At 36.6% G+C, this 25,001-nt stretch overlaps 1 protein-coding gene across 1 annotated transcript in view; it reads right to left on the bottom strand.

The window, feature by feature from the left end:
* Nucleotides 1-228: 228 nt before the first annotated feature.
* The window catches only part of LOC117331669 (regulator of nonsense transcripts 2-like), a 42,239-nt gene continuing 17,466 nt past the window's right edge, over nt 229-25,001 (bottom strand). The window contains exons 22-41 of the mRNA XM_033890498.1: nt 24,682-24,739; nt 23,472-23,527; nt 22,406-22,522; nt 20,793-20,978; nt 20,454-20,495; nt 19,945-20,046; nt 19,467-19,526; nt 18,712-18,847; nt 17,962-18,101; nt 17,577-17,760; nt 17,076-17,168; nt 11,932-12,047; nt 11,243-11,314; nt 10,892-10,987; nt 9,758-9,857; nt 9,295-9,371; nt 8,569-8,631; nt 8,176-8,254; nt 5,728-5,845; nt 229-1,799 (exon numbers count right to left, since the gene is read on the bottom strand). Of these exons, the coding sequence (XP_033746389.1) occupies nt 1,790-1,799; nt 5,728-5,845; nt 8,176-8,254; nt 8,569-8,631; nt 9,295-9,371; nt 9,758-9,857; nt 10,892-10,987; nt 11,243-11,314; nt 11,932-12,047; nt 17,076-17,168; nt 17,577-17,760; nt 17,962-18,101; nt 18,712-18,847; nt 19,467-19,526; nt 19,945-20,046; nt 20,454-20,495; nt 20,793-20,978; nt 22,406-22,522; nt 23,472-23,527; nt 24,682-24,739 (1,905 nt within the window). The 3' untranslated portion in view covers nt 229-1,789. The remainder of the gene's footprint in view (nt 1,800-5,727; nt 5,846-8,175; nt 8,255-8,568; nt 8,632-9,294; nt 9,372-9,757; nt 9,858-10,891; nt 10,988-11,242; nt 11,315-11,931; nt 12,048-17,075; nt 17,169-17,576; nt 17,761-17,961; nt 18,102-18,711; nt 18,848-19,466; nt 19,527-19,944; nt 20,047-20,453; nt 20,496-20,792; nt 20,979-22,405; nt 22,523-23,471; nt 23,528-24,681; nt 24,740-25,001) is intronic.

Genomic DNA, 25,001 nt, shown 5'->3' with positions numbered 1-25,001 from the left:
CCCAAACAAACAAACAAACAAAACAAAGCTAGAAAATGAGTTTAAGGCATGAATGCCTCTGCTGCCACTTGACATCCCGAAACACAGTTTGGTGAGAATTACATCAGCAGTTCCTGAAATTAGCTAGTTACATTCCATGGGGATGAGACGCAACGCGAAGGGATGGACAAGAGTAACACTATATGCCCCCTATTTCATGGCAGGGAAATAAAAACAAAAACGATAAAATTATAACTCTGCACTTGAAGTTTTTATTTCATCAGTAATCCTTAATACTGACAGAATCGGTCAATGTAAAATAAATTGATAGTACTCGTCCACATACTGTCCATATAAACATGGCAAAGAAGTCTAATACATTGTATTTCAACCAGAACTATACAAAGAATATGGAAGGTGTCACAAGTATGGACAGTCACATCACAAAGTGATCCTGGCACTGCAGATTCTTTCATTAAAGTGTTTATTTTATAGATTTCTCTTTAATACAGGAAACTGGCAAAACTACCAAAACAAAAGTTTCAATGTTTGAACCAGTGTTCACATATATCTAGCAGTGAATCTCTGGAGAACAGCTCATGCGATCAGTTCTGTGAGGGAGAACTTAACTAAATATTAATGGCAAAATACTGAACATTTTGCTAAATTCTTGTCTACAGCCTGCTTTTAGAGACAATTATCTAATTACATAAAATCATCAATACCCTGCCATTGTCACCACAGAAGTTTACATATCTAACTCAGAATGACAGGTACTGCAGCTGAACCTCTTTCAGGACTACATGTAGTACAGAATTGGTCTTTTTTATTACTAATCTTATCATAAATTCTTTTTAATGTTTACTGATTCAGATTTTACCATAGGCGATAATATAAATAATTTTATTTACCTGTTTGATCTTTTTGACCTTAAATCTGTGCCTGTGTTTGGTAAATAAATAGTGATACCAAATGAAACATAGTCTACCATCTCTGACTGAAGACATCACAATGTATATTTTGCCTGTGCATGAAGTTTGTACGAACATTTATTCCTTTTACTTACATATTTATAATCAATGTTTCCGAATCCCAAATAATTTCAGAATCAGAAAATTTCTAAAAATAAGCTTTGTAAACAGTACAAATTGCATAACAGGTATAAAAAGTATCAACAATTCTTTTAAATTTCAACAGAATTTTCATTACGAACAAAAACACAAATTGTATAAAAATTTCATTTTCATAAGGAAACTTCATAATTTTCACTTTAAATTCAATATAAGAGTGATCCTGTTAATAGTTTTTTTTTTGTCTTTAAAACCTTATGACAGGAATATGGAACTCTTTCAAAAGAGTTGAACCTTAAATAATTTAGCCATATACTCACAAAATTAATTTTTTTCCTTTCAAAATAATATGATCTTTTATCATAACATTACAAGTGCCAGAGGGATAGCATTATCACAAATTCAATGGATTTGTCAAAGTTAAAATTCTTGAATCACAAATTAATTTGACATACATTTATATTATCATTGAAGTTGTTAAAACTTTTTTTTAAGTAATTATGTCATTTTCCTTGAAGCAGTGTAAACACATGTGTCGGCGCGTAGCACTACTCCTGGGGGAGAAGGTCTATGTGACCATGCCTCCCAACTAGGACTGGGGTTGATCCTCATTACTTCGGGGAGTTCCTGCCGATTGAATATCAGCCGGGCATTCTTTAGTTTTATCAGCCTCTGAACTGTGGCTTTGGAGCAGTGTGTACTGCTTTGATTTCAGTCACTTACACTTCATTTCCAACACTTCAACGTTTCCTGAAAGTAAACATACAAAGACAATCCATTACAGGTACAGTAATACAATATTCCATTACAGGTACAGTAATACAACATTCCATTACAGGTACAGTAATACAACATTCCATTACAGGTACACTAATACAACATTCCATTACAGGTACACTAATACAACATTCCATTACAGGTACAGTAATACAACATTACATTACAGGTACAGTAATACAACATTCCATTACAGGTACAGTAATACAACATTACATTACAGGTACAGTAATACAACATTCCATTACAGGTACAGTAATACAACATTCCATTTCATGTACAGCAATACAACATTCCATTACAGGTACAGTAATACATCATTCCATTACAGGTACAGTAATACAACATTCCATTACAGGTACAGTGCTACAACATGCCATTACAGGGACAGTAATACAACATTCCATTACAGGGACAGTAATACAACATTCCATTACAGGTACAGTTAATACAACATTCCATTACAGGTACAGTAATACAACATTCCATTACAGGTACAGTAATACATCATTCCATTACAGGTACAGTAATACAACATTCCATTACAGGTACAGTGCTACAACATGCCATTACAGGGACAGTAATACAACATGCCATTACAGGGACAGTAATACAACATTCCATTACAGGTACACTAATACAACATTCCATTACAGGTACAGTTAATACAACATTCCATTACAGGTACAGTGCTACAACATTCCATTACAGGTACAGTAATACAACATTCCATTACAGGTACAGTGCTACAACATTCCATTACAGGTACAGTAATACAACATTCCATTACAGGAACAGTAATACAACATTCCATTACAGGTACAGTTAATACAACATTCAATTACAGGTACAGTAATACCATTACAGGTACAGTAATACAACATTCCATTACAGGAACAGTAATACAACATTCCATTACAGGTACACTAATACAACATTCCATTACAGGTACAGTAATACCATTACAGGTACAGTGCTACAACATTCCATTACAGGTACAGTGCTACAACATTCCATTACAGGTACAGTGCTACAACATTCCATTACAGGTACAGTGCTACAACATTCCATTACAGGTACACTAATACAACATTCCATTACAGGTACAGTAATACCATTACAGGTACAGTGCTACAACATTCCATTACAGGTACAGTGCTACAACATTCCATTACAGGTACAGTAATACAACATTCCATTACAGGTACAGTAATACAACATTCCATTACAGGGACAGTAATACAACATTCCATTACAGGTACAGTAATACAACATTCCATTACAGGTACAGTGCTACAACATGCCATTACAGGTACAGTAATACAACATTCCATTACAGGTAAAGTAATACAACATTCCATTACAGGTACAGCAGAGTGACGTTATTGATTTCTAATCATGATGTTGAATTTCCTGTCATTACCCTGACTTTATAGGTTGATAGATTAAATGAAAATTTGTATGTTGAAAAAAATATATATCTAGTGTTTCTTCCCATAATATACAGCCAAGTAATTTACCGTTTTATATATGCTGGAAGAAATAACAAGAGGCCCATGGGGCCTGTATCGCTCACCTGGTTGGATTTGACCAAATGTCAAAATAATGTTCATGTTCAATTTGTTAATACATTATACAAAAATGTACTCTCTGAAAGACCATATGGATTATTTTTTACAACATAATGGTGTTTAAAGAAACTAAGTCCCTTAGGGTGGGGAAAACCCTTTGGCCTATGTTTACATAAGAATTGTGTTTATCCCTTAATGCCCAGTGTTACTATACATAGTTATGGGATTGAGGGTCACAGTAACCATTTATGCAAAATCTGTTCCCCCATCACCACGGATGTTTCTGACCAAATTGGGTTCAAATCCATTTAAAACTCAAATCTCTATTTCCCCTATTTGGCCCCTCCCTTCAGGCCCCTTGGTGGTCAGAGTCAATATTTATATAAACTCTCTTTCCCCCTTCCCCTAAGAATATTCCAGACCAAATTTGGTTCAAATCCATTAATAACTTTATGAATAATAGCGATTTAAAGGATAAACCCCTATTTCCCTATTTGGCCCCGCCCCTCAGGTCCCTTGGGGTTCAGAGTAAAAATTTAAACAAAGTATGTTCCCCTTCTACCAAGGATGTTCCTGACCAAATTTGGTTCAAATTCATTCATAACTTTATGACTAGTAGCGATTTAAAGGAGTAACCCTATTTCCCCTATTTGGCCCCGCCCCTCAGGCCCCTGGGGGTTCAGTGTAAAAATTTATACAAACTCTGTTCCCCTTCTGCCAAGGATGTTACTGACCGAATTTGGTTAAAATTCATTCATAACTTTATGACTAGTAGCGATTTAAAGGAGTAACCTTATTTCCCCTATTTGGCCCCGCCCCTCAGGCCCCTTGGGGTTCAGAGTAAAAATTTAAACAAACTCTGTTCACCTTCTGCCAAGAATGTTCCTGACCAAATTTGGTTCAAATTCATTAATAACTTTATGACTAGTAGCGATTTAAAGGAGTAACCGTATTTCCCCTATTTGGCCCCGCCTCTCAGGTCCCTAGGGGTTCAGAGTAAAAATTTATACAAACTCTGTTCCCCTTCTGCCAAGGATGTTCCTGACCAAATTTGGTTCAAATTCATTCATAACTTTATGACTAGTAGCGATTTAAAGGAGTAACCCTATTTCCCTATTTGGCCCCGCCCCTCAGGCCCCTGGGGGTTCAGAGTAAAAATTTATACAAACTCTGTTCCCTTTCTGCCAAGGATGTCACTGACCAAATTTGGTTCAAATTCATTCATAACTTTATGACTAGTAGCGATTTAAAGGAGTAACCCTATTTCCCCTATTTGGCCCCGCCCCTCAGGTCCCTAGGGGTTCAGAGTAAAAATTTATACAAACTCTGTTCCCCTTCTGCCAAGGATGTTCCTGGCCAAATTTGGTTCAAATTCATTCATAACTTTATGACTAGTAGCGATTTAAAGGAGTAACCCTATTTCCCCTATTTGGCCCCGCCCCTCAGGCCCCTGGGGGTTCAGAGTAAAAATTTATACAAACTCTGTTCACCTTCTGCCAAGGATGTTCCTGACCAAATTTGGTTCAAATTCATTCATAACTTTATGACAAGTAGCGATTTAAAGGATTAACCCTATTTCCCCTATTTGGCCCCGCCCCTCAGGCCCCTGGGGGTTCAGAGTAAAACTGTATACAAACTCTGTTCCCCTTCCCCCAAGGATGTTCCTGACCAAATTTGGTGAAAATCCATTCAATACTTTATGACTAGTAGCGATTTAAAGAAAAAGTTGACGGATGACGGACGACGGACGCTGCACCATGGCATAAGCTCACCGGCCCTTCGGGCCAGGTGAGCTAAAAATGATCAACACACCAACTTCCAGCAATACTATGTTCCTTCATTTTACTGCCAAACCAATGTCAAAATGGCATTGTATAAATTCATATTGTAAATAATTTGATTTCACTAGTTAATGGCAATAGAATACTTCAAACCAATAACTTTCAGCATGCTAAGTTTTGTTTAAAAAGGCCAATTAACAAATTCATGAACATTCATTGACAAAAAGTTTATACTGTAAGATTACATAGTATTTTATGAATAACTAAATTTTGCAAACTCAATTATGTCACTCTACTGTACAGCAATATATCATAATAATTATCACATATATATATTGTATGGCAAAGTTTTTTTTAGAATCCTATTGGAAACAGGGACCTTAACATAGTTATCAGCAAGGCAAAGGGTAGCAGCTGAATAAACAAATGTATACTTATAGTTTATCATAGTCTTGTAACTCGTCATTGATTGATGTTAAAAGTAAAATAACTACATGTACATGTATCTGAAGTTACCAAGTTCTATGGCTATCATTATATGACACTCACTTTGAGCCAAATATGAGATCAGCATCTGGAGCCCCCTTTGGGTGCTGATAGTTCCTCAGCCTCCTATCACGATTAGCATTCACCAAAGGCATTGGTCTGTTTAAAGCTGCAATCATTTCTGTAACAGATAATGTAAAATAAAACCCACTTTCATTAGTAATTCCACACAGCCAACTTGATATTGAGAAAAAAAACAATATAAAACCTTAAAAGCAACAAACAATGATTTCAGAAAGATTTGAAGTAGTTCTCAAGTCAAAAGGGAACAAAAGGAAAAAATGACAATTTGATATTTTCTACTAAAAACAAGTTGAATACATATCAGTGTAACTGATCCAACAAAATTGGTTGAATTAAAAGGCAAGAAATCAATGATTTATTAGTATTATTAATCCTCCTGATCACTGTTACGGTACACATATCCCGGTAATCCTCCCGATCACTGTTACGGTACACATATCCCGGTAATCCTCCCGATCACTGTTACGGTACACATATCCCGGTAATCCTCCCGATCACTGTTACGGTACACATATCCCGGTAATCCTCCCGATCACTGCTCAGTACACTTACCCCGGTAATCCTCCCGATCACCGTTACGGTACACTTACCGTTACGGTACACTTACCCCGGTAATCCTCACAATCACCGCTACGGTACACTTACTCCAGTAATCCTCCCGATCACCGTTACGGTACACTTACCCTAGTAATCCTCCCGATCACCGTTACAGTACACTTACCCCAGTAATCCTCCCGAACATTGTTACGGTACACTTACCCCTGTAATCCTCCCCATCACTGTTACGGTACACTTACCCCAGTAATCCTCCCGATCACTGTTACGGTACACTTACCCCGGTAATCCTCCCCATCACTGTTACGGTACACCTACCCCGGTAGTCCTCCTGATCACCGTTATGGTACACTTACCGTTACGGTACACTTACCCCGGTAATCCTCACAATCACCGCTACGGTACACTTACTCCAGTAATCCTCCCGATCACCGTTACGGTACACTTACCCTAGTAATCCTCCCGATCACCGTTACGGTACACTTACCTCGGTAATCCTCCCCATCACTGTTACGGTACCCTTACCCCGGTAATCCTCCCCATCACTGTTACGGTACACTTACCCCAGTAATCCTCCCGATCACCGTTACGGTATACTTACCCCTGTAATCCTCCCGATCATTGTTACGGTACACTTACCCCTGTAATCCTCCCCATCACTGTTACGGTACACTTACCCCAGTAATCCTCCCGATCACTGTTACGGTACACTTACCCCTGTAATCCTCCCCATCACTGTTACGGTACACCTACCCTGGTAATCCTCCCCATCACTGTTACGGTACACTTACCCCGGTAATCCTCCCCATCACTGTTACGGTACACTTACCCCTGTAATCCTCCCCATCACTGTTACGGTACACTTACCCCAGTAATCCTCCCGATCACTGTTACGGTACACCTACCCCGGTAATCCTCCCGATCACCGTTACGGTACACTTACCCTGGTAATCCTCCCCATCACTGTTACGGTACACTTACCCCAGTAATCCTCCCCATCACTGTTACGGTACACTTACCCCTGTAATCCTCCCGATCATTGTTACGGTACACTTACCCCTGTAATCCTCCCCATCACTGTTACGGTACACTTACCCCAGTAATCCTCCCGATCACTGTTACGGTACACTTACCCCGGTAATCCTCCCCATCACTGTTACGGTACACCTACCCCGGTAGTCCTCCTGATCACCGTTATGGTACACTTACCGTTACGGTACACTTACCCCGGTAATCCTCACAATCACCGCTACGGTACACTTACTCCAGTAATCCTCCCGATCACCGTTACGGTACACTTACCCTAGTAATCCTCCCGATCACCGTTACGGTACACTTACCCCTGTAATCCTCCCGATCATTGTTACGGTACACTTACCCCTGTAATCCTCCCCATCACTGTTACGGTACACTTACCCCAGTAATCCTCCCGATCACTGTTACGGTACACTTACCCCTGTAATCCTCCCCATCACTGTTACGGTACACCTACCCTGGTAATCCTCCCCATCACTGTTACGGTACACTTACCCCGGTAATCCTCCCCATCACTGTTACGGTACACTTACCACTGTAATCCTTCCCATCACTGTTACGGTACACTTACCCCAGTAATCCTCCCGATCACTGTTACGGTACACTTACCCCGGTAATCCTCCCCATCACTGTTACGGTACACTTACCCCTGTAATCCTCCCGATCACTGTTACGGTACACTTACCCCGGTAATCCTCCCCATCACTGTTACGGTACACCTACCCTGGTAGTCCTCCCGATCACTGTTACGGTACACTTACTCTGGTAATCCTCCTGATCACTGTTACGGTAGACTTACCCTGGTAATCCTCCCCATCACTGTTACGGTAGACTTACCCTGGTAATCCTCCTCCTCCTGACGCTCATGGATTCCCAGTACCACCTGTTTCATCCTCTCTTTCTCCATCTTCTCTGCCTGTAGTAGAGACAATTTCATAACGTTACAGATTAATATCCTTAGTGGGGACAGGAAAACTACTATCATGTTTACTTACACTTGCTCCACAAACTAATGTATCAAATGCCTAATCATTCCTCAAATGAGGGCAATGGACCTTAATGATAGCACGATGCTATAACGTGATGTGGAAAAATCCCAAGTATTAAGCAAGTTGATATACAAATGTATATTTCTTCACAAAATGATACTTGGGAGTTAAATATGATATACCGGTATATGTTTTAACTGTTGGCAAAACGACTTCTGTTATCTCCAATATTACAACTTACATGTTCCCTTTCCTTATACTTGGCTGCAAATTCTGCAGATATTGGTACATTCAGGTTGGTGAACTGAAATCAAATTGAACAGAATGATATAACTATGATGCATTTAAAGCTATCGCAACTGACTACAAATTATACTTGTTATTTATTGAGAATACTAAATTAATTGCCTCACCAGAAGTTGCATTTACATTTTTGTCCTGGTTTATATGGTACATCAATCATCAAAGGACATCAATATGTAGTTGGAGATAGCAGAGCTAGCAAACTATTCTGATCAATACACTACATGAACAGAAAACATAATATATGATATACCGTTCTAGTTCCTTGTGATGAAGATTTTTCATCTAACATCAAAATAAAAGATTACATTCTCCCATGTGTAGAAGTCATTACAAACAGGCATACTGAGTATTGCTAAAGCAACAGATATCCCCTACAGGCCCATGCTAAAAATAGTAACAGTGACCTTGACCAAAAAACCCCTTAAAACTTGAACTTGTTCCAGATATTAATTCTTTATCATTGTGTGAAATTAGATCAAAATCCCTCAATGAATGAAGCCACTAGAGGGTGACAAATTGTGGTGTTATTATAAATATATACAAGACAGAAAGAGAGGAAAGTTATAGGGACTAAAACATGAGAGAAAGACAGGCTGAGAAATAGACCAAACCAGAGTCAATGAACCACAAGTGAAATCTGAGACAGAAATGAATGTTGTACCTGCTGTTTGTTGCCTTTCCTGGTCATCAGTACAAAGTCTATGGACTTATTCTCCTTTGGCTCCTCCTGACTCTGATCTGTAGCATCAAAAATTAACCATTCTAATGTATCTCAATGGTAAAATTACTTCATCATCAACACATCCTCACAGGTGAAGTGCAGTGATTTCTCTTACACTACACAAAAATACCTGCCTTTTATTGTAATAACCGCTACTCAATATATTCAAGAAAGAACAGCTGCAGCTGTACATAAATAAATCTTATTAAAACCACAAAATCTTAGCAGTGTATAAACATTTGTGGTTCAAATTGTCGCAAAACCTATGGAACCATGAAAATAAAGAGATGAAATCATCATCATTCTCTCCCCACTTCGAAAGTTGTATACATTCAAGAGAGGGGGCGTATAGTAAACAAACATAAGCTATCAGGATAACTGCCTAGGTGATATAATACTATACCTAAGAAGTTAGAGCATGCTGCCTTTTTGTTTTTATCCCTCAGATGCATTGGGACTGCTATATCCAGCTGTGGCACTTTGAGTGACTCTTGATTTCTTGCCTGTAAAATATTAATAACTTTACATTACAGAAATATAATGATAAAGAGATATTTTACAATATTCCATGTAAAAAATATTATAACATTTTGACCTGCCCACTGTATTATATATAGACAGATCTACTAAATATATAAGCTTTAATAAGAAATAACCTTCAATATGAAGCACTTCCTATAGGTCAGTGAATACAGGTCTGAATGTGTATTACACTACATTCTGGTAACACTATTCAGCTGATTACCGTATAAACCCGTGTAATTTACGCACATTTGGCTTAAAATTAACACCAGAGGCAAGGGCCCCTTCTGAAATCACCAACACACCTGCACAACACCTCTCAATCAAAAAACAATAAAGGTCGAATCACCTTACCTGTGTTGGTCACAACATAGGTTATAACTGGCTGCCGGGAAGTGGAAAACATTACTGTATTTTGTTTTTAATCAATGAAAATAAAAGGTTCCCCTGAATTCATTTTTTATGTTGTCAGACTGATTAAATTTTCAACAGATGATACCGTATAAACATTATATCAAAAAAACATTTTTTCTATTTTTCTAAATACTCGTCATTGATAATTTCAACCCTGCTCAATGCTGGTTTTAATCGATCTAAGCTGGCGAGACACAAAATTTGCATAGATTTTGCTCATTTTTCATTGCGTACATTTAACTGGTACAGAACTTTTTTTTCATGCATCTTAAGGTGATTTTTAGGGTGCGTAAACTACATGGATTTTTACGATATCATAATAAAAGTTCAGGACCAACGATGGTTAAATCAATGGAACTTATTGTTGATAAAATTCTCATGTAAATTGGAAATGGTCACTGACATATACTAATTACATAGAATCAGGTTATCACACCAGCATCAGAGTAGAGAGTACACTTACCTGATTTACTTGATTGCTTGATCACCCTTCATACCTTTATGTATCCAGGTGAGGAGTAAAGGAACTCAATACCTACCCAACCTGAATCAATGGTATTATTGACTTCTCGAATTTTTGTAATTACAGAGATGAACCAACCTGAATGTTGTCTGTCATCATCTTGTCAAAAGCTGTCATAAAGTCATCGTCCTCTGAACACTTGACAAATCTTGGACCTCCAGTTAACAGGGTAATCTAGCCAAAACAATAACAGTTCATTGCCAAGCATCCTTATGACATGTATTTGCGCAACAGATCAAGCTAGAATTCATTTACTATCGTCACTTAAGTGGAAAATGTAGGAAACAATAATTTACATATAATGTATCTATACAATGATTGATGACAGTGAAGTATATATAATAGCAGAAATATATAATAGTGCTTATTAATAAAGTGATGTTATATGTTTTTACCACTTACAGAATGATGTAATGTATATACAATTACCTCATCATCTTCCCCGTCAGAGTCCAGCATGACATCTTCATCATTTTCACTCATTTCAACACCCTCGCCCTCCTAGAAAACACATGATCAGTATTAGTTGAATCCACGTAATGATCATTTAACTCTGTTCACTGTAGTTACATGCTGACATTATGATATATTTCATTTCCTGTATACATTTTTTTGCATTTTGATCATCCTTCTCTGTCATTGCATTTGTTGGATAAAAATAATACTTACGGCTTTTGCAATACACCGTACATGATGATTTCAAATTAAGAAAAATTCTGAGCAGGGAAACATTTGGGGTTCAGGGGGATTTTATATATTAGTTCATGCTTTAAGACTCTGTAATTACACATCTGGAACCCATGCTTATCTCCAACATGGAATTGATGCACAGAAATTGATAAAATGAGGAAACATTTGCTGTTTTATTCTAATGTCCTGGACACCAAATTTGGGTGAATAAAAATCTAGCAATCTCAGATATAAAAACAATGAAATGTAAAAAAACTGTAAATCATTGGAATGGAGAACAGATTACAATGAAAACAATGGTGAATAAATGAGTTGGTTTGATATTATGGTGAACAAGTTTTAACTAATACTAGGTTTTGTTTGATTTGCCACTCCAACCTCCTTTCTCCTGTTGTTCCTGAATTCCAAACAAGTTTTTTCTCCCTTACCTCCCCTTGATCCCGATTGCCCATACTGCCGGTATGACTTCGCTGACTCTGACTTCGGTCATCCCCGCTCGTCTCACTATCATCCTCAGTGTTGGACAGACTGTTACTAAAATCATCTGTAAGGAGTAATGTTGTCATTTAACAAATGCAGGTGTAAGTGCCCCAGGAAAAACACTATATATTATATAGAAATATTGTTTTGCTCTCTCAACTTTCAATTTGGGCTATACCAGATGGAGGTTGTAGTTGATAAGTTAACATTTTAACATTTTAAAGAGAAACAGTTATTTGTTGAGTGATGGTTGTTTCCCTATCTACATTCATATTTTGATTAGCCTTACAATGAGAATGAATAAACTCCAGGATCTTTCCAATGATATTCTTGGACTTGTCTTTATGACATTGTATTGTTATAATTGAATAATTTATTAGAAAGGATCACAGAAATTTCCCCACAAGACTTTAACCTTCATCTTGTATCAATGAATACTTAGTGTTAATACCTTAAATCATATTAAATCTGAATTATAATGTTTACAATGTTTAACATTAAATAATTTTTCAAACTTTGACCTTTACTCTATGACTATATATCCATGGGTGACTTGGCATCAATTTCAATAATATTACTTTTCGAATAAGGATATTATTTATTGTTTACCATTAATTAACAATTATACATGTAAAGAACCTTTGTGAACTTTAATGACCTTAACCTTGCAACACCTGGAGTAAATCCCTTCATGTTTTTCTGACAAATATTTACTATGAAGCGAATATAAGCCAGCCATCGCCAAATAGTGGGTTAAAAATGAGATTGTTTACTCAGATGTTTTCATTTTTTTTCATATTGTTTTCTGCCCTATCAACAGCCGAAGTCATTTCAGGAAGGTCTCCTATATGTGCATTTGGTGAATTTGTGTGTTTAGGGAGTGTGTGGTATATTTATATTTTTTCTCCTTGTGATAACGTGAAAATGATGACGACGTTATAGTGCTACCTCACTGTAGCATACTGCCAAATACATCCAGCAGGACATCCCACCTTGTCACATTATACAGTCTGATAAGAGGTGAACCAGTCATCCCATTCCTAAAATGCTTTAAAGAGCAGGATTAACAACTATCTTTTTATAGACTCTGGTATGTCTTGGTCTAAAGATAGAAACCAAATATCCTTCCTCACAGGGGTGAATGCTATACTACAGATACCTACCCATTTCCTCTGTCTAGTAAACATCAGATACCTACCCATTTCTTCTATCTAATAAACATCAGATACCTACCCATTTCCTCTGTCTAATAAACATCAGATACCTACCCATTTCCTCTGTCTAGTAAACATCAGATACCTACCCATTTCTTCTATCTAATAAACATCAGATACCTACCCATTTCCTCTGTCTAGTAAACATCAGATACCTACCCATTTCCTCTGTCTAGTAAACATCAGATACCTACCCATTTCTTCTGTCTAGTAAACATCAGATACCTACTCATTTCCTCTGTCTAGTAAACATCATATACCTACCCATTTACTCTGTCTAGTAAACATCATATACCTACCCATTTACTGTCTAGTAAACATCAGATACCTACCCATTTCCTCTGTCTAGTAAACATCAGATACCTACCCATTTCCTTTGTCTAGTAAACATCAGATACCTACCCATTCCCTCCGTCTTGTAAACATCAGATACCTACCCATTTCCTCTGTCTATTAAACATCAGATACCTACCCATTTCCTCTGTCTAGTAAACATCAGATACTGTAAACGTACTTATATTAGCGCACTCATATTTCCGCGCAAATCACCACCAGCGACATATTCGCGCAATCATGAAATAGCGCATCGACGCTTTTCTGGAATCGACTATACTTTGGGAAATCACCCTGTTACTAAAAATAGATTTGTACATTGTCAGCGATAGGGCCTGGCAGGTCGCACTGACTACAGTTTAATTGTGAGTTGTTTTTACTGAATAAATCTATAGATACATTGTATACTAGTTGTATTGGTGTGTTTGGTCAGTTTATAACTATCCATCATGCTGAAACGTTGGTTAATATCAGCTGTGGATTCGCCACCTCTGTCGTCGATGTTACCCGATCCACGGTTAGCAAACTGTCAGGCCGATGCAGAAAATATCGTATTAGCCAACGATGAGATTACTAAAACCCCACCAAGTTCTCAAAAAAGAAAACGTGGATCATATAACACATTTGATAGTGAGCAGCGGGCTAAAATGGCCAGATATGCTGTTGAGAACGGAGTGATGAATGCTGCCCGCCGATTTACAGTGAATGAAAGTACAATTAGAAATCTAAAGAAACAATTTGTACGCGTAAAAAAAGTTGACGGGCAGGAACCCGAAGAATTGAAAAAGGGTGATAGAGGAAAGCCTTTGATGGTCGGGAAATAAGACCAAGATGTACAGGATTACATTTAAATATATTCGGAAGATGGGAGGCGTTGTCAATGTTCCGATCATTATTGGAGCGGCGAGAGGAATAATAAAAAAGAAAGACAGACAGCTGTTATCCGAGTATGGGGGTTCTGTTGATCTGTCCAAGTCATGGGCCCAGTCCTTACTACGACGTATGGGTTATGTGAAAAGGAAAGGCACGAAGGCAGCAAGGAAAGTTTGCCATCCAAAATTCACTTTCCCAGACGCGTGGAATATTACCCACAGCGAGAACCACTGAAGTAACACCACAACAATGCTCGAATATGTCGACAAAGTGCTGACGCCTTATGTAGAAGGTGTATGGGAGCAGCTACCTCTAAATAAAGCTAACCAGCAAGCTTAAGCCTTGTGTATTTTTGATGTTTTCCGAGCACACTGCTCCGATGAATTTCAGAACAAGCTCGCCAATTCAAACATTTGTATTCGGTATGTCCCTGCATCTTGTACGGGGGAATTACAACCGTTAGACGTTTCCGGAAACGATGACTTTAAAAGATCTGTAAAAACGTGTTTTCAAAACTGGTACGCGGACAGTGTGGATGGTTTGCTCAAGACTGGTGGACCGATCGATTCAGTAAATGTGGATCTCAAGCTTACCACCCTGACATACTTGCCAACTTTCCCGATTTAGTCGGGAATTTCCCGATTCCAGACTCCCTGCCCCGTCTCCCGATCGTATAGATAAAACATAGTGTATTCTCCCGATTTTGGAGAATATGTCTTGATAACCCCGTATGGAGCCCCTATTCATCTTGTTAGATTCACTTAGGCCTATGACAGGTAACGCTTGCTAGCTAGTGAAAGACATATGTGTAGGGCATTGGTCAGTTAACTGACCTGCTCACAGACCGTAACGAAATTCTGACACTTCACTGACTGCAAGGGTGACAATACCCCGATAAATAAACAATTAATTAAACCAATTAAGCTGAGGACGCGTGGTGATGGTTTTGTAGCAGGTCAGTCATGGTTGATTAAACGCTTGTAAATGGCTTCGTATACTGCCTTTGATGTCAAGCGCATAAACAACCTCTACTTGAAAGTATATCTCGGACAGAAAAAGTGAAAACAACACTGGCAATGTTATCAACGGAGTATCAAATTTGACAGATTACTTATTGAAATGTTAACTACATTTAAACATTGGTTGATCTTTAGATAATTAGCACAAGGAAATAAATTCACAATAACGACCATATAGACCGAAGGCCTGATTGCCGGTAGGTAACGTCGTTTCAATCACCGTATCATCAGCATACTTAGTGTCAATTAGCAGAGACTTATTTTGGCAGAAACTTTCCCAATTCACATTTTGAAAGACAAAAACATGTCCACAAATACTCACTTTCTTAAACTAAATACTGTCATGTTAAAAACTTAGAATTTAAGTATCAGTTGTAAGCCTATAGTGAGTACAACTGCTAGTACAGCCCTTTTTATTTTATTTTTTTTTTGTATTATTGTCTTTATTGTAATCCAAAGGAAACTTTTGAAATTTCATTCAGATATTATATTGTACTCTAGATATTTATCGTGACATTTTAGGTATTTTCTTTTGAAGTTTACTGCCGGAGAGAAAGCTTGATAGAAAGTGATATCATTGTGATAATTTGAATTTAATTGACTGACATCTATCTTACAACATAATTTTCATAACATATCTAAGTAAATACTTTTATTTAGAGTGAACAGTGAGTTAAATAATTTCCAGAAATAATTAAAAATGATGTAATTTTGCAGCTATTTTTTTGTAACTTGTTGCTTATATAATTATCTTTCCAAACTTGAATAAAAAAAATCATTGGCCAAGCTTGAAATAAGTTTTTTTTCCCTTTTTTTCAGTGAGGGAATTAAGGAAGCTTAAGTGATCATGCAAGGAATTTATTTTCCAATAGCAAATTATCTCCCCTTAGTTTTTGTTTGCTAAATGTGTCGCGCGTGAAATGTGTTTTCTGGTCAAAAATGTCGCGCACGCACTTTCTCCCCCATGAGAATTTTAAAAAGTTGGCAAGTATGCCCTGAAACCCCTCCATGCTGGTTGGATGGTTTCGTCCTTTCAGTCGGTGAAGAAAGATGCAGTCATGCGTGGTTGGGACAAAAGCGGCATACTGGGAGCTATTCATAAAATCTGTGACTGAACTGTAGGCCCTATAGCCTTGCGGCTTATACCCTAATTACTGCCATATGAACTGTTAACAGAGACAGTGTTTGCGTAGTGTTGTATTTATTATTTTGTGTTTTTGTGAATAAAATAAACATCGATTGATAAGCATTGTACGTTGTGTTTGATGTCAAATAACTGGTTCACACCACGGGAGATAGATCGTATTGGATTACTAGCAAAACATAGCTAGTTATTTCACGTAATGTATGCACACTTACTAGATACAAAATTTAGCGCTGCACATATATTAGCGCTGCACTTAAATTCGCGCACTAATGCTAGCGCGAAAAGCGGTAAAATATGATTACCGCTAAAATAAGTACGTTTACAGTACATACCCATTTCCTCTGTCTAGTAAACATCAGATACCTACCCATTTCCTCTGTCTAGTAAACATCAGATACCTACCCATTCCCCTGTCTAGTAAACATCAGATACCTACCCATTTCCTCTGTCTAGTAAACATCAGATACCTACCCATTTCCTCTGTCTAGTAAACATCAGATACCTACCCATTTCCTCTGTCTCCTGTATGGTGGTCAGACCCCCCTCATCTGCTTCACTACTGTTTCCCTCGTCCGTGTCAATGATGGGCAGAACAGATGCTGGCAACACAGTGTACAAAATACAGATAAATGCACACATACAATATATAAAATGCCATTTCTAGTGGTTTTTTTTTATAAATCCTACTATTCAGAAGACAGTGTAATAGTTACATTACAAAAACACAAAAAATCCAAACCACAAATAGGAATTGTTTTACATAGATTTTTAAAATTTAAAACATCTATCCCCTCTAACCTTTTGTGTGGATACATGTTATTTACTTTTAAGTGATATCTTTTCACCTCTACATGCTAAATGTCACCAATCTGTATGAACTTGGAGCAAGATCAGTGAGCTAAAAATGAGAGTTCTTTATTCCTCCAGAGTTAGCAAACCTTACAGACTACAGTAACAGATCCAGGTAACCATGAATCAGAGTTATTTTCCATGTACAAAATACATACCCAGCTTCTGTTTGTATTCATTCTCCAAGTCTTCAGCAGCTTTGCTAGCCTCTTCATAGTTCTGTGGTACCTGGGTCTTAGGGCGTATGGCTTCAATCGTGTCCTGCATCAAGTTTTCCACATCAATGGGGAATGGCCTGTCCTCAGTCCAAATACAGCATTGCCTTTTGAACCAGTAATACCGCTGAAATAATTTGACAAAATAAAAGTTTAATATCTAAGTACAACAACCCAACATTTACTGAAATTACTTCAGGACTCAAACACTGTTTCCTTTATGTTCATAAGCACTAATTAAAAACACTTTTTTTCAATATATTATCTCTAGTCTCGACTTGAATATCAAAAGTGTGTACCTCTTGTTTCCTTATATGTTTATACTGACCTGGAAGTAGATAAGGAAGCAATCAAGCTTCTTTTTGCTTGAACCCTTGTCAAAATACTGTCCACATGTCTCAAGTACCACACAGGTGAGGCGGATACGGAACAGATGCTCCGGGGGATCCAGAAGTGACTGATCATTTTCTACAAGGTTATATACTCATTACAAACATGACACTTCAAGTCCATGTATAATAAAGATACTTATCCTCTTTACAATCGATTAGAAAACATTTAATAAATAGAAGGCGACGTCTAGCAAAGATACACATAATTATGAAGATTTCTTGATATTAACAGTTGAACTACTTTTCACAGTGAGGGTAAAGCTTACTGAATAGATTTCCTACACTAAGATCTGTTTAAGGACATACAGAACAAAAGTGTTAAAATTGCTGAACTCCTTTCATTATGGATCCACTAGTCAATTTTCATTCATCAATACTTTCTGACTTTAGCTTCACAATATCTTAAGTTATGGCCACAGCATGAGACGAATTAACAGAGGCAGCATGGAGAATAAAAAGGTGACCAACATCACTAAAGTAATCTAGTCCCTGGCCCCCTTGACAGTCAGTAGGAGAAAACATGTCCATATATTATTTTACACATTTATGATGGTAATTTTCAATATATTTTCAAAACTTAATGCGATGGAAAAGTGATCGAACATATTCACTTTATTTTACTTTTGGGCTCAGTAAGATGTTTAGTTCACTTAAAAACTTGTTTTTATCACAATAAGTATTATCACCAAAGGACACTCCAAAAGTGATGAAGGAGTACAGAGTTTTGAAGATGACGGTAGATTCCACCATTCTGTAGTTATACAGCTCTCCAAGAAATTTAGCACAGCTCACGCGTCGCTGGTTGTACTTGGGGTGGTTTACCTAGTAAACAAACAACAAACAATACACTATGTAAAAACACAAACAAAACAATATTAAGTTTTTTTTGTATGACACATTTAAGAAAGTGCTTTAAGATTCAATGAGGGTACATTTTAGTTGATCTTGATCTGTCATGACACACACTACTTCAAATTAATACTGTGCTCAAAAAGACATCTATTAAGTTTATGCATTCTAAATGCATATTTCTCTGACCATGGACTGGAGTATCTACCCTTTCTTCATAGTGAGTTTAATAGAATCGTTCATCTGTTATTGGGGCGAGATGGGGGGGATTTCAATGAAAGGTGGAGGATTCTTAATAATGATATTATTAGAGAAGCATAATTTATTTATTTTCCTAAAGAAATACAGTGTACTACATGAAGTATCTGACCCAGACAATTAATAATGCCACATGTTTGTACCTTTGACATGAAATAGTGGTTCAGGAAAAGAATGATTTTGTGGGGGAACAAGATGGCAAAATCTCAATCCTAAGCAAATTTTGTTAGTTTAACAGCCTAAGCATTCAGGTTAAATTTAGGAACCAAACCATCCAGGATAAAAATAGTTCTATGGTGATAAAAATGCTGCTCTGTGACTTGGTATACGTTACCTCCATGCCTATCCTGATGTCCTCCAGTACTCCGTCCACCACTTGTATGGCCACATGTTCCTGTTAATGAACAAAACATAAAAATGTTTTAAAGCTGGTGATATATTCACTTAAATCTGTCCCATAAAATAAACACTACGAGGTGACAGATATATAGTTAACAGTAACTATATGAATGCAGGTTGGGCTCATTTTTCTCCTCAGTCTTAAAACTACAACATAACACCAAACAGTTTCACAGTGCTACTTGAGAGTTCTGCATTATAACAAGTAGGTTTTGCATTTGTTTTGCATTATGATTTGAACAAACTTTTCTCCTATGAAAATGAGCCCAACCGATTGCGACTTTTATGGATAAGAACAAATAACTTGCTCTAAATACACAACAAGCACAATAATGTCACTCTCTTTATTTAGGTAAAATGATTTTATTTTGTAAACTACAGAGGGAACTTTTTGCCTGTTGTGTTAGACTTACATGATAGGGAGCTAGACCAGCTAGAAGGTTGGCTGCACAGTGTATAGAGTTGTAACGTACATTCCATACCGCTATCAATGACTTCGTGGCATAGAATGCTATCTGTAAAACAACGAAATTTACATAATTAGTGGTGCATTGTTTTTATGGAATGACGAACTATAACTATAGAAACGAGGCATCACAAGTGATACAAATCCCCTCATTTGCCAAGTATATCCAATGAAATATCCTGTAACCCATGTATAAATAGTAACAGTGACCTTGTCCTTGGCACCCTGAAACATGAACTTGCTCAAATAATCTCTATTTGACCATACGTATGAAGTTTTATCACAATCTGTTTAAAAACAATTCGCTGGAGAGCTGACAAAAAGTGAATTCACAAATGTATGCATGTATGTATGTTCGAACGGAATGCTATATCCTCTCCCTGACTTTCTTGCGAGGGGATAATAACAGCAAATTTTATTTATATTAAAATAAAATTAAGAAAACAGTATTCCTACCTCATGATCATCCCAATTTAACTTCCTCATTTGCCTCAGAACCTGTCAACAAACAAATCTATCAATGTAAAGACGCTTTAATATGAAAGACAATGTTTAATGACACAATGTGCCCAACTGGTCGCAATATAGAAACAAACAAGATACATCACCACAAAATATTTTTGTATTGAAACAATTATTTGTTAGCAAAGAAACTGATGCGATTCCTTAATCAAATATACATTAATTTTTCATTAATTTTATAAATTAACAAATTATCTTTTTTAACGGCTCCTTAGTTTATCAAAAATATCAAATATAAACATTTCAAAGTAAATCCTGTTCAATGAGACTGACCTTTTCTGTGGTGACCTTTGAGAGGTCTTTGTAGAGAAGTTTCCTGATGTACTCATGGAGAGGAGGCCTGACCTTCCTGGTGGTCTGGGGAACGTCTGGAGGGTTACTGTAGTAGAAGGCATTCTCTATCATCGTTGTGTACCGACTGTCTAAGTGAAGGGCTGCCTTTTTCCTCATCATCACGTCCTGACAAGGTCAAATATATAGGTCAAACAAAGCATGAGGTTAAAAATAATGTATACTTCAAACATGGAAATCAACTTAAACAACAGGTTAAACTCATGTATGGCAATGTTGACTTAAATAACATGAGTGATATTGATCGGTAATACTGTAAACGATTATCTGATTTAGATCCAGTGAGGCTGTTCATAATCATGTAAAATACATGTACCACATCTTAAATACATCAATCAACAAGCTGTTTCAAGTGAAAGTGACGGTGTGATGATCATACTGAAAAATCACTAAATCAAGCAATAATTAAACCATAGCGCTATTTTTATGACGTGGAATTTGGTTTATTTTTATGACGTGGAATTTGGTTTTGTGTACATAAAGTGTTTTGTTAACACTAAAGATGAGTGTTTATTTCAGACCTTACACTTATTGAAATCTCCAAAACATCACTATATAAGGCCGTGTAATTATACCATGATAACCTGATACTATATACATACCAGGTATATCTTTGTACTGTACCTCAGACATCACTAAACATCACTATATAAGGCCATGTAATTATACCATAACCTGATACTATACATACCAGGTATATCTTTGTACTGTACCTCAGACATCACTAAACATCACTATATAAGGCCGTGTAATTATACCATGATAACCTGATACTATATACATACCAGGTATATCTTTGTACTGTACCTCAGACATCACCTAAACATCACTATATAAGGCCGTGTAATTATACCATAACCTGATACTATATACATACCAGGTATATCTTTGTACTGTACCTCAGACATCACTAAACATCACTATATAAGGCCGTGTAATTATACCATAACCTGATACTATATACATACCAGGTATATCTTTGTACTGTACCTCAGACATCACTAAACATCACTATATAAGGCCGTGTAATTATACCATAACCTGATACTATATACATACCAGGTATATCTTTGTACTGTACCTCAGACATCACCCAAACATCACTATATAAGGCCGTGTAATTATACCATAACCTGATACTATACATACCAGGTATATCTTTGTACTGTACCTCAGACATCACTAAACATCACTATATAAGGCCGTGTAATTATACCATGATAACCTGATACTATATACATACCAGGTATATCTTTGTACTGTACCTCAGACATCACCTAAACATCACTATATAAGGCCGTGTAATTATACCATAACCTGATACTATATACTATATATAGTACATACCAGGTATATCTTTGTACTGTACCTCACACATCACCTTATAAACATCACTATATAAGGCCGTGTAATTATACCATGATAACCTGATACTATACATACCAGGTATATCTTTGTACTGTACCTCAGACATCACTAAACATCACTATATAAGGCCGTGTAATTATACCATGATAACCTGATACTATACATACCAGATATATCTTTGTCCGGTGATGAGAATCTTGAGATCTGTAGAGAAACCTTCCACATGTTTCCAGTAGAGAGCAGGCCATCTCAATGTTGTGATGAGTGAAATCAAACATTAGTGACTGTAAAATAAACAACTCTGACTTGTACCGATATTACAATGTAACTTGCAATTCAAGTCGCTGATTACAAGACAATTTCCCAAAGTTTGTATTCATTTCTCTAAGTCATGTATTTATCAACAAATTCATCAGAACTTTTAATAATACAGAATATTGTACAAGTTTAACATGCAGGGAGTTGCATACATGCCATACCTCTCGGTGTGACACAAAATCTCCCTTATTTTCAAGTCATTTATTTCCTCCCGGTAGGAGAGCCCAAATTCCTGTATTTTGTAATTCGCTCCAGTATTTTGGCCGACGCCATTTTTGTTTTCAATTCGGTAGATTTTCTCACAAGATTTCATGAGATTACAAGATTTCATGAGATTTGGCTAACACATGATCACTCAGTCAAAATGGTGCCTATTTGACACGGCCTTCACATGAAGCTCTCGCTAGTTTAATGTTTGCACTACAATACCTATGACCATGAAATAAAGGCAAGTTGCTTATAAACAACTTTAACCCTCTTTGCTAATTACAGACTTGAATTATTCTTTGTTTTCTTTTAGGACCATACTTTGTTGATGGTAATTCATACAGAGCCTAGTCAGACACAAAATCACACACGTTTTTCGTATAAAATGTGTATCGTGATAGCATGATAAAATCCGATATTTTCTTTGATAAAACTATCAAAATAAGCACATCTATTGGTCGTAGTGGTCAACCATGATGTTAACAATGACTGTACCGTCCATGACAGAGGCAATATACAAAATCTGGAATGATCATGATAAGATTTACTGCAGTCTCCTAGCTACCATGAACGTTTTCAGTTCTCATGACAACTCAGTTGGACCTGGACCAGGAGTTCTGGTTGTGTCCTATGAAAGTTTACATACACCTGAAGAAGGGATATATTACTATGTATAACTAATCCACACCGATAATTAAAGCAGCTAACCTTTACACAATGCAGTGCCTCTGACTTAGGATATAACTTGAACTTCACCAGCTCTCCTGAAAAAACAACAGGATGTTAATGCTCACAACATATTAAACTTGCTTTATAAACATGATTAAAAGGAGAGAGAATCATCTATATAAGAACGTTTGACATCTAAAGACTAAAATAAACATTTGATAATATTTACATTTCCAGTGTATTCTTTATATACCTTTGCCGACGAAATTGCAGTTTACACACCAGTTAACAATGTGAAAGAAATATCATTACAACTTTATCTCTATTTTCTGATATCTGAAAATATTCATATAATAACTGGATATTCAATTAAAGCTACAGCTCAAATTCTAATCTTCAAAATGAATCATATTTTTTACACACCAATGTATCTATCATGTGATAACATTACTCACCAATAAACCTCACACTAACTATCATGTGATAACATTACTCACCAATAAACCTCACACTAACTATCATGTGATAACATTACTCACCAATAAACCTCACACTAACTATCATGTGATAACATTACTCACCAATAAACCTCACACTAACTATCATGTGATAACATTACTCACAAATAAACCTCACACTAAGTATCATGTGATAACATTACTCACCAATAAACCTCACACTAACTATCATGTGATTACATTACTCACCAATAAACCTCACACTAAGTATCATGTGATAACATTACTCACCAATAAACCTCACACTAAGTATCATGTGATAACATTACTCACCTATAAACCTCACCCTAACTATCATGTGATAACATTACTCACCAATAAACCTCACACTAAGTATCATGTGATAACATTACTCACCAATAAACCTCACACTAAGTATCATGTGATAACATTACTCACCAATAAACCTCACACTAAGTATCATGTGATAACATCACTCACCAATAAACCTCACACTAACTATCATGTGATAACATTACTCACCAATAAACCTCACCCTAACTATCATGTGATAACATTACTCACCAATAAACCTCACACTAAGTATCATGTGATAACATTACTCACCAATAAACCTCACACTAACTATCATGTGATAACATTACTCACCAATAAACCTCACACTAACTATCATGTGATAATATTACTCATCAATAAACCTCACACTATCATGTGATAACATTACTCACCAATAAACCTCACACTAACTATCATGTGATAACATTACTCACCAATAAACCTCACAGTTTTTAACTTGGATTCAATGTTGATCTGGTCCTTTTTCCTAACCTTTATAAATGATTAAATGTGAATAAATTAGAGAATTGTTACAGAAAGAAACTGATTACATTTTCAATGATGAAATGTGGAGAATTATCAATAAGTAGTCACTGTTGGGTAGTGTAACAGATATAAAGCTTGCTGTATGGAATATCAACATACAAAGACAACAATTCAGATATATACCATGAATTAACTGGTCCCCAAAAATACCTGTTTTGAGAAATACTAGCAAACAGAATAGTCAATCATTTTTCTTTGACTACCTTCA

This window comes from Pecten maximus, chromosome 7 (genome assembly GCF_902652985.1).
Source record: "Pecten maximus chromosome 7, xPecMax1.1, whole genome shotgun sequence".
Taxonomy (NCBI): domain Eukaryota; kingdom Metazoa; phylum Mollusca; class Bivalvia; order Pectinida; family Pectinidae; genus Pecten; species Pecten maximus.
Note: the sequence above shows the minus strand (reverse complement) of the source record. Positions and strands in the feature narration are given on the sequence as shown.